The sequence below is a fragment of the Strigops habroptila genome, unplaced genomic scaffold (assembly GCF_004027225.2).
Source record: "Strigops habroptila isolate Jane unplaced genomic scaffold, bStrHab1.2.pri NW_022045638.1_ctg1, whole genome shotgun sequence".
NCBI lineage: Eukaryota > Metazoa > Chordata > Aves > Psittaciformes > Psittacidae > Strigops > Strigops habroptila.
In genome coordinates, this window is record NW_022651114.1 from 12,694 (window position 1) to 24,406 (window position 11,713).

The following is an 11,713-nucleotide window of genomic DNA, read 5'->3' on the forward strand; positions in this document are numbered from 1 at the left end:
ACAGACAGTTCATCAACAGGCACTTAATGACCCCCCCGCCCCTCCACCTCCCCCCCCCCCCCCCCACGTTTTTGGTTACATGAAGCCGTTTCTACAGGGAACCCCCCCAAAACGGGGGGGGGGAACGACACCCCCCCTACCGGGGTGGGGGAGGGGCTGTGCCGGCGGCCCCGCTCCCCCTCCCGGCGCGTTTTGGGGGGGGCAGGGCTCCCCAAAATAACGCCCCCCCCCCCCCGAGTTGTGCTTAAGAGCCCGTTTTGGACGGGACCCCCTCCCGTTCCGAGCATCCCGAACGGTCCCTGGGGCAGATCCCGCCCGTTTTGGGAGCTTCCCCCCCCCGTTTTGGGGGGGTTCCCACCCGTTTTGAGTGATTTCCCCCCCGTTTTGGGGGTGTTCCCGCCCGTTTTGAGTGATTCCCCCCCCCGTTTTGGGGGGGTTCCCGCCCGTTTCGGGCTATTCCCGCCCGTTCCGGGTTGTTCCCACCTACGTTTTGGGGGGGTCCCGCCCGTTTTTGGGTGATTATCACCTGTTTTCCGGGGGGGTCCCCCCCTAAACTCACACCAAAGGGGAGGGGGGGGGGAATATGTAAAACAACAAAAATGGGGGAAACCCCCTAAAAAACCCTATGGGGGGGGGCCCATTCCCTGCATATAACCCTGCTGGACCCCTCCCCGCCCCCCCCCAAACCCTCAACCCCCCACTTTAAGGTAGGGGGGGTCCCCCAATCATCTCCAAGGGGATGGGGAGGGGGAGAAAGGACCCCAAATTGGGGGTGGGGGGGAGGGATTGGAAATCGCCCCCCCCCATCAGGTGCGGAGCCCCAAGTTAAGGCAATGGGGGACCCCCCCCTCTGACCCCCCCGACCCCCCCTCCCCAAAATCCGCCCCCCCCCCCATTATGAGTCCAGGGAGAGCTGGGCCGTGGCGTGCTGCAGGTCGGTGCTCACCCTCCTGCCCCCCCCCGCGCCCCCCCCCTCACTATTTGGGGGGGTCCCCCCAACCCCCCCATCCCCTCCTCCATCCCCCCCTTTCCTCCTCTCCTCGCTCCAGCGCTGCTTGAAACGCAGCTTAAGGGGGACACAGGGCTGGGGGGGGGGTGGGGGGGGGGCGCTGCTTTAATCCCCCCCCCCCCATTTCCCTCTTCCTCCTCTTCCTCCCCTCCATGGGGCGGGGGGGGCTTGAAGACTTCATCCTCCTCCTCCTCCTCCTCCTCCTCGCTCAGGTCCGTCACTTCCACCGTCTCCTCCTCCGAGACCGGCTCCACTTTAATATGGGGGGGCTCCGGTGCTGCTCCCCCCCCCCCGCCGGGTGATGATGATGATGATGATGATGGAGGGGGGGGTGATGATGATGATGATGATGATGATGGAGGAGGAGGAGGAGGAGGTGGGGGGGGGGGGATGCGCTTTCTCCCGCTGCCTCCTTCCCGGTGGGGGGGGTTGAAGCTTGAAGGGGAAAGGGGTCTCGGAATGGGGGTGCTGGGGGGGGGGGACACGATGGAGGGGGGGGCAGCAGGAGGCCGGGGCAGGGGAGGAAGGCTCGGGGGCTCAGGTGGTAACTATAGACACTGCGGGTCTGCGCCGCCAGCGCCCTCTTGAGGTCTTCGGGGCTAAAGGAGAAATGGGACCCCCCCGCGGGGAACAAGGGGCTCAGGGTGGGCGATGGGGCGAACCCCACGTGGGGGGGGGTCAGCGGCAACGCTGGGGACAACGGGGGGGGGAGGAGACCCCCCCCTCCTCCTCCTCCTCCTCCTCCCCCCCCCCCCCAAAAGGGTCGCGGGGAGGGGGGTAAAGGCGATAAAGGGCATCCGGGGTCAAGCGAGGAGGGGGGGGAGGGGGGAGGGGGCGGAAAGATGCCCCTCCCCCCCCCCCTCCTGAAAGTGGGGGGAGGGGGTGGGGGGGAGAGGGGGGATGGGGGGGTCCGTCCCCCCCCCTTCTTCCAATTCGGAGCCGTCGCTTCCGAGGCGGCGGGAAAAGGAGGATGATGAGGAGGATGATGAAGGGGGGGGCCCCACGATGGCGGCATCCGGGGGGGGGGGGAGGGGAGAGCCCCTCCGAGGCGGTGGGGGAGGGGCCGGCCAAAGTGTGGGGGGGGGGGAAGCAGAAATGGGGGGGGCCCCCCCCCCACCGCCGCCCCCCCCACCGAGGGCAGCGGGGGGGCGCTCTGCGGCAGCGGCGGGCCTGTAGGGGGCGGTAGAGAGGTCAGAAAGGGGCGGGGCTAAACGAAGCCACGCCCCCTCCTGCCCCATAGCGAGAGCCCTGCCCCACATCGAGGTACCTGCGAGCCCCACATCAATGAAGGGGTAATTGACCAGCACCAGCTTGTTGAAGTTGAACTTGTAGGTGAAGCGTTTGCCCTTGGTCTTGTGAAGGATGCGCTTGTTGTAGTAGTATCTGTGGGGCAGGGATGTGGGGCTGGGACCCATAGAGCGGCCACGGTGCACACACGGCGCCCCTACGGCCGCCCGATGCCCCACAGCATCCCCATGGTGTTGTGCAGGATGTACTCCTTGTACTAAGAGCTCTGGGGCGGGATGTGGGGCAGGGATGTGGGGCGGAGGGATGTGGGGCTGAGACCCACAGGTGTGGTATATGTGGGAATATAGGGGGCTGGGGCACCCGCGTTCTTCCTATGGGGCTGGGACACCTGGGTCCTTTCTATACAGGGTGATGTGGGGCTGGGAGCTCCGTATCCTTTCTACTGGGACATAGGGGGCCCAACCCCCTGGGCCCTTTCTATGGGGAGATGTGGGGCTGGGACCCCACCTCCAGCCCAAACCATCACCCCCACCCCACCCCACAAGCGCCCCATGATCACCCCAGAAGCACCCTATAATCACCCCACAAGCACCCCACAAGCACCCCCATAAGCACCCCACAAGTGCCCCATAAGCACCCTATAAGCGCCCCATATGTACCCAATAAGCACCGTACAAGCACCTCATACGAACCCCATAAGCACCCCATAATTGCCCCATATGTGCCCAATAAGCACCATACAAGCACCCCATACGAGCCCCATAAGCACCCCATAATCAAGTGCCCCACAAGCGCTCTATAAGCACCCCATAATTGCCCCATATGTGCCCAGTAAGCACCCCATAATCAAGTGCCCTACAAGCGCCCCATAAGTACCCCATAATCACCCCATAAGTGCCCCATAAGCACCTCATAATCACCCCGTAGTCAAGTGCCCCAGATGTGCCCCATAAGCACCCCATAGTCAAGTGCCTCATATGTGCCCCATAAGCACCCCATAAGCTCCCCATAAGCACCCCATAATCAAGCTCTCCACATGTGCCCCATAGTCACCCCATAACCACGCCATAACCACCCCATCATCACCTCATAATCACCCTACAACCACCCCATGATCACCCCATAACCACCCCATAACCACCCCCAAGCACCCCATAACCACCCCACAAGCTCCCCATAACAATCCCATAACCACCGCATAACCACCCCACAACCATCCCACAACCAACCCATAACCACCCCCTAATCACCCCATACCCACCCCATAACCACCCCATAATCACCCTATAGCCACCCCCTAATCACCCCATACCCACCCCATAACCACCCCATAACCACCCCACAGCCACCCCACAACCAACCCATAACCACCCCCTAATCACCCCATACCCACCCCATAATCACCCTATAACCACCCCCTAACCACCCCATAACCACCCCATACCCACCCCATAACCACCCCCAACCACCCCATAACCACCCCACAGCCACCCCACAACCAACCCATAACCACCCCCTAATCACCCCATAACCACCCCATACCCACCCCATAATCACCCTATAACCACCCCCTAACCACCCCATACCCACCCCAACCACCCCATAACCACCCCACAGCCACCCCACAACCACCCCCTAACCACCCCACAACCAACCCATAACCACCCCCTAATCACCCCGTACCCTCCCCATAACCACCCCATAATCACCCCCTAACCACCCCATACCCACCCCATACCCACCCCATACCCACCCCACACCCGCTCCACAACCACCCCATAACCACCCTATAACCACCCCATAAATGCCCCATAAGCGCCCCGTAAGGACCCCACAAGCACCCCCCAACCAAGCGCCCCCCAGCGGGCACCTGAGGGCGCGGCTGAGCTTGTCGTAGTTCATGTGGGGCTTGCACTTGCGCACGCCCCAGAGCCGCGCCACCTCGTCCGGGTCCTTGATGACGAACTCGCCGCAGTCGCCCTGCCAGGCGATGAGCTCCCGGTACCGCTCCTGCCGCAGCAGCTCCAGGATGAAGTGCCAGAGCTGGATCTGCCGGGAGCCGGGGCTCGACTCCGCCTTGTACGCCCAGTCCGGGAACGCGAACCCTGCCGCAGGGATATAGGGGTGTATAGGGGTGTATGGGTACAGGGGTACAGGGGTATATAGGGGTATATGGACATGGGAAGTGCCAGAGCTGGATCTGCCGGGAGCCGGGGCTCGACTCCGCCTTGTGCGCCCAGTCCGGGAACGCGAACCCTGCCGCAGGGATATAGGGGTGTATAGGGGTGTATAGGGCTACAGGGGTATAGGGGTATATACGGGTATATATGGATACATGGGTACATGGATACATGGATACATGGGTATATGGATACATGGATACATGGGTATATATGTATATGGATACACAGGTACATGAGTATATCGATACATGGATACATGGGTATATGGATACATGTGTATATGGGTATATGGGTATATGGATACATGGGTATATGGATATATGGGTATATGGGTATATGGATACATGGATATATGGGTATATAGATACATGGATATATGGATATATGAGTATATGGGTATATATGGATATATGAGTATATGGGTATATATGGATATATGGACATAGGAAGAGCCAGAGCTGGATCTGCCGGGAGCCGGGGCTCGACTCCGCCTTGTGCGCCCAGTCCGGGAACGCGAACCCTGCCGCAGGGATATAGGGATGTATAGGGGTGTATAGGGATACAGGGGTATAGGGGTATATATGGCTATATATGGATACATGGGTACATGGATACGTGGGTACATGGGTATATAGATACATGAGTATATGGGTATATAGGTATATGGACACATGAATACATGGGTATATGGATATATGGGTATATGGGTATATGGATACATGGGGATATATGTATATGGATACATGGATACATGGGTATATGGATACATGGGTACGTGGGTAAATGGATACATGGGTATATGGGTATATGGATACATGAATACATGGGTATAGGGATATATGGGTATAAGGGTATATGGATACATGGATACATGGATACATGGGTATATGGGTATATAGATACATGGATACATGGGTGTATATGGATATATGGGTATATGGGTATATATGGATATATGGACATAGGAAGTGCCAGAGCTGGATCTGCCGGGAGCCGGGGCTCGACTCCGCCTTGTGCGCCCAGACCGGGAACGCGAACCCTGCCGCAGGGAGACAGGGATATAGGGATGTATAGGGGTATAGGGGCACCTGGGTATAGGGGTATAGGGATGCATGGGTGTATGGATATACGGGTATATGGATGCATATGGGTATATGGATACATGGATACATGGGTATATGGGTATGATACATGGATACATGGGTATATGGATATATGGGTATAGGGCTGCATGGGTATATGGGTACATGGGTACATGGATACATGGGTACAGGGGTATATGGATACATGGATATATGGGTGTATGGATATGTGGGTACATGGGTATATGGGTATAGGCATACACGGGTGTATGGGTATATGGATATATAGGTATAGGGATGCATGGGTGTATGGATATATGGGTATATGGATACATGGACACATGAGTATATGGATATAAGGATACATGGGTATATGGTATAGGGATGCATGGGTGTATGGATACATGGATACAAGGGTATATGGATACATGAGTGTATCGGTATATGGATACATGGGTGTATGGGTATATGGATACATGGATCCATGGGTACATGGGTATATGGGTATATACGGGTATATGGATACATGAATACATGGGTATATAGGGGTATATGGACATAGGAAGTGCCGGAGCTGGACCTGCCGGGAGCCAGGGCTCGACTCCACCAGTCCTGGAATGCGAACCCTGCCACAGGGACACAGGGATATAGGGATATATAGGGGTATAGGGATACATGGGTATATGGCTATATAAGTATATGCATATAGGTGTATATGGATATATGGGTACATGACTATATGAGCATATGCATATATGGATACCTGGGTATATGGATACATGAATATATGGATATACACGTATATGGATACATGGCTATAGGGATATACGGGTACACGAGTATACGGCTATAGGTGCATACGGATATAGGAGTATATGGATACAGAGATATATAGATACAGGGATATATAGATACAGGGATATATGGATACAGGGATATATGGATACAGGGATATATGGACATCGGAAGCACCAAGAGCTGGATCTGCCCCAAGCCCCGGCCTGAGCCTGGCTTGTGCAGCCAGGCCGGGAATGGGAACCCTGCCATAGGGATATAGGGACACAGGGATATAGGGATACAGGGTACAGAATACAGGGATACAGGGTTACAGGGATATAGGGATACAGGGATGCAGGGATGAAGGGATGCAGGGACATGGGATACAGGGATACAGGGACACAGGGATGCAGGGACACAGGGATCCAGGGATATAGGGATCCAGGGATATAGGGGCACAGGGACACAGGATACAGGGACACAGGGATATAGGGACACAGGGATACAGGGACACACGATACAGGGATATAGGGATACAGGGACACAGGGATACAGGGATATGGGGACACAGGGATACAGAGATACAGGGACACAGGATACAGGGTTACAGGGATATAGGGATACAGGGACACAGGGATACAGGACACAGGGATATAGGGATACAGGATACAGGGACACAGGATACAGGGACACAGCGATACAGGACACAGGGATATAGGGATACAGGGACACAGGGATACAGGGATACAGGATACAGGGACACAGGGATACAGGGACACAGGGATATAGGGATACAGGGACACAGGGATACAGGGATACAGGATACAGGGACACAGGGATACAGAACACAGGGATACAGGATACAGGGACACAGGGACACAGGGATATAGGGATATAAGGACACAGGGATACAGGGACAGGACACAAGGACCAACATCCCCTCCCTGTGGGGCCCCAGCGCCCGGGTCCCCTGTGGCGATGTGGGGCAGGGAGCGACGCGCACCCCACACTGCCCCCACTGTGCCCCCCACTCTTGTCTATGGGGCAGCGCCATGGGGCTGCGCCCCCCACTCGTGTCTATGGGGCGCCGCTATGGGGCTCTATGGAGCTGGTCGGATGGCTAAGTGCTCGGTGCCGATGTGGGGCAGGACTTGGGGGGCTGGACACACGGACACCACCACCCCCCCCGCTATGGGGCAGGACTTGGGGGGCTGGACACACGGACACCACCACCCCCCCCCGCTATGGGGCAGGACTTGGGGGTCAGATGCCCCCCCCCCCATCCCCAGGTCGCCCCACGGCGATGGGGGAGGGGAAGGCCCCCCCCCCCCCCCCCTCGTCGTACCCCCCGGGGCCCAGCCCCACATGTGTGGGGGGAGGGGCCGTGCCAGGGCCAGACGGTTCGGGGCTGAGCTCAGCGCCTGCAACAAGGGCCCTTTGTGTGGGGCCCACAACCCCCCCTCTGCCCCACAACCCCCCCCTCTGCCCCATAACCCCCCCCTCTGCTCCACAACCTCTCCCCATACAGCCCCACAGTGAGGGGGCAACCCCTTTGGGGTGCTGCTATGGGGCTGCACCCCACACTGTTAGCTATGGGGCTGTGAAAACTCTGGGCTATGGGGTGGCACTCTCTACGGGGCTGCACCCCACGCTCTTGGCTATAGGGTGAGGCTGTGGGGCTGCACCCCACATTCTTGTCTATGGGGTGCTGCTGTGGGGCACGCCCCACACTCCTGGCTATGGGGTGTCTCTATGGGGCTGCACCTCACATTCCCAGCTATGGGGTGTCTATGGGGCATGCCCCACACTCCCGGCTATGGGGTGTCTCTATGGGGCTGCACCCCACACTCCTGGCTATGGGGTGTCTACGGAGCGCTACCCACACTCCCGACTATGGGGTGTCTATGGGGCTGCGCCCCACACTCTTGGTTATGGGGTGTCTCTATGGGGCCGTGCCCCACACTCCCACCTGTGGGGTGTCTCTATGGGGCACACCCCACACTCCTGGCAATGGGGTGTCTCTAGGGGGTGTCTCTGTGGGGCTGCCCCACACCCGCCGCGGCGCCGGCGCATCAATAATGCATCAGGCGCGATGGAGCCGCGGCCGCGATGATCTCACCCCCCCCCCCCCGGGGATTGGGGGGGCGCCCCCCGGCCCCTCCCCCCCCACCACCCCCGCCCCTCCCCCCCCGTTACCAGGCAACCGGCGACGCTAAAAATAACCCCCCGGGGGAGGCGCGTGCGGAGCCTCAACCCCCCCCCCCCCCGGGGAACGGGGGATGGAGCCTGCCCCATAGCGTGACCCACAGCCAGGGACCCACAGTGTGACCCACAGCCAGGGACCCACAGCGTGACCCATAGCCAGGGACCCACAGCGTGACCCACAGCCAGGGACACACAGCCTGCCCCATGGCCAGGGACTCATAGTGTGACCCACAGCCTGCCCCATTGCCAGGGACCCATAGTGTGACCCATAGCCTGCTCCACAGCCTGCCCCATAGCCAGGGACCCATAGTGTGACCCATAGCCTGTCCCACAGCCTGCCCCATAGCCAGGGACCCATAGTGTGACCCATAGCCAGGGACCCACAGTGTGACCCATAGCCTGTCCCACAGCCTGCCCCATAGCCAGGGACCCATAGTGTGACCCATAGCCAGGGACCCACAGCCTGCCTCACAGCCTGCTCCGCAGCCTGCCCTGTAGCCTGCTCCACAGCCTGACCCATAGTGTGACCCATAGCCTGCTCCACAGCCTGCCCCATAGTGTGACCCATAGCCTGCTCCACAGCCTGCCCCATAGTGTGACCCATAGCCTGCTCAACAGCCTTCCGTATAGCCTGCCCTGTAGCCAGGGACCCATAACCTGCGTTCATAACCTGCACCCCATAATCAGTGCCCCATAACCAGTGCCCCATGGACATGAGCACCACATAAGTAGCACCCCATAACTAGCACCCAATAGACACGGGCACCCCATAACCAGCACCCTATAACCAGTGTCCCATAACCAGCAGCACCCCATAACCAGGTGCCTCTAGGGCATGGGCACCCCATAACAGCCATGGACACGGGTGCCCCATAACCACCACCCCATAACCAGCACCCCATGGACATGGGTGTCCCATAACCAGCACCCTATGGACATGGGAACCCCATAACCAGCACCCCATAACCAGCGCCCCATAGACAGGGCGCCCTATAACCAGCACCCAATAGACATGGGCACCCCATAACCAGCACCCCATGGAAAGGGTGCCCCATAACCAGTGTCCCACAACCAGCAGCACCCCACAACCAGGAGCTTCTAGGGCATGGGCACCCCATAACTGCCATGGACACGGGTGCCCCATAAGCAGCGCCCCATAACCAGCACCCCATGGACAGGGCGCCCCATAACCAGCGCCCTATAACCAGCACCCCATAGATAGAGCACCCTATAACCCGTGCCCCATAACTAGTGCCCCATGGACAGGGCACCTCATAACCAGCGCCCCATAGATAGGCCCCTCCATAACCAGCGCCCCATAACTAGTGCCCCATAGATAGAGCACCCCATAACCAGCGCCCCACGGACACGGGGCCCCATCGCCCCCCCGCTCTGGCTGCGTGCCCCGGGTGGGGGAGGGGCGCTGCCCCCCCCCTCCCCCCACACACACTCAGGGGCCTGTTCTCGTTAATTGGGGCCGGGGGGGGCGAGGGGGGGGGCCGGGACGTGACGTCAGCGGCGCCGCGGCCCCATCAATGGGGCCACTGTGTGAGGAGGCAGCGCCGCCCCCCCTGCCCCATAGCAGGGGCTCCAGGGCCCTGCCCCATAGCGGGGGCACAGGGGTCCTGCCCCATAGTGAGGGACTTGAGGGCCCTGCCCCATAGCGGGGGCTCCAGGGCCCTGCCCCATAGCGGGGGGCAAAGGGGACCCGCACCATGGTGAGGGACTTGAGGGTCCTGCCCCATAGGCTGCCCCATAGGGTCCCAGCATCCTGCCCACACTGACCCCCAAGCAACAGACCCTGGTGTCCAGGCCCCATAGCTGCCCTATACCAGGGAATGTAGGGGTCCAAGCCCCATAGCTGCCCCATAGCAGGGAACCTGTGGGTCTGGGCCCCCGAGCTGCCCCATAACCAGGCCCCAAACACGCAGGCCCCATAGCAGCCCTATAGGAGGGAACCTGGGGGTCCAAACCCCTTAGCTGCCCCATAGCAAGGAATGTAGGGGTCTGAGCCCCATAGCTGCCCCATAGCAGGGAACCTGTGGGTCTGGGCCCCACAGCTGCCCCATAACCAGGCCCCAGACACACAGGCCCCATAGCTGCCCTATAGGAAGGAACCTGGGGGTCCAAACCCCATAGGTGCCCCATAACCGGGCCCCAGACACGCAGGCATCATAGCTTCCCCATAGCAGGGAACCTGGGGGTCCAAACCCCATAGCTGCCCCATAGCAGAGAACCTGTGGGTCTGGGTCCCACAGCAGCCCCACACCAGCTGACCCCCACCTCCGAGCCCCCCAAGTGTGGGCTGCGCCCCCCCCAACAGTGACTCATCCCACCCCCCCCCATGCTCCCCACACTCACAGCCCCTCCCCCTTTTCCTCCCCCGCACCCCCCCCAACTCCCAGCTCCAACCCCCAACTTATGGGTCCGCCCCACACTTATGGGGCAGCACAACCACCCTCCCCCTCCCCCCACCCCCGCGCGCTTGGGGGCGGGGCCGGGGGCGGGGCCAGCGCGGGGGTGGGGGGAGGGGACAAGTTGGCTCAAGCCGGATTCCAATGGACGGGGGGGGGGGAGGGGCGGGGAAAGGGGGGGAGGGGCGAGGGGGGGCAGGCAATGCCCATATAAGGCAACGCCAATTAGCGCCCCCCCCCACGGCCGCCCCCTCCCCCCCCCCCGCGTTAAAAACACACAACGTGGCAGCGCCCCTCCCCCACCCAGCGCGCAATGGGGGGGGTGGGGGAGGGGAGTGACCCCCCCCCCTTGTTCCCCTCCCCCCACCCCCCTCCCCCCCCCCAAAGTGGTGGTGGGGGGGCTCGTCCGCGCGCAACAGGTTCCCGCTTGAAACTCTGACCGGACTCAATGGGGGGGGGGTGGGAAAAGGGGGGGGGTGGGGGGTCACGTGGTTTGACCCCCCAATAAAGTGGGGGTGGGGGGGTGGGGGGGATGGGTCACGTGGGGGGGTGGAAAGTTTGCGGTTGGGGGGGGGGAAGGGGGAGGAGGGGGCAAAGTTCTTCCCCCCCCCCAACTAAAGGGGGGGTCCCCTCCCCCCCAAAATAACTTTGCTGCCCCTCCCCCCCCCCCAAGTGTCGCGCGGATGGGGGGGGGGAGGGGGGGGCGCAGTCCCCACCTGCGTCCGCCGGAGTCTTCATGGCTCCGCTGCCGCCGCCGTCGCGCTCAGGCCCCCCCCCCCCTTCACCCCTCCCCCT

At 60.6% G+C, this 11,713-nt stretch overlaps 1 protein-coding gene across 1 annotated transcript; it reads right to left on the reverse strand.

Moving 5' to 3' along the window:
* Positions 1 to 75: 75 nt before the first annotated feature.
* Positions 76 to 11,698, reverse strand: LOC115603535 (ETS domain-containing transcription factor ERF-like). The gene is made up of 6 exons (XM_030475464.1): positions 11,635 to 11,698; positions 4,128 to 4,362; positions 2,277 to 2,392; positions 1,322 to 2,179; positions 1,178 to 1,286; positions 76 to 91 (listed from the first exon to the last, which is right to left on the reverse strand). The coding sequence occupies exons 1-6, from the start codon at positions 11,654 to 11,656 to the stop codon at positions 76 to 78; spliced, it is 1,356 nt and encodes a 451-aa protein (XP_030331324.1). The 5' UTR covers positions 11,657 to 11,698.
* Between the last annotated feature and the right edge of the window lie 15 nt (positions 11,699 to 11,713).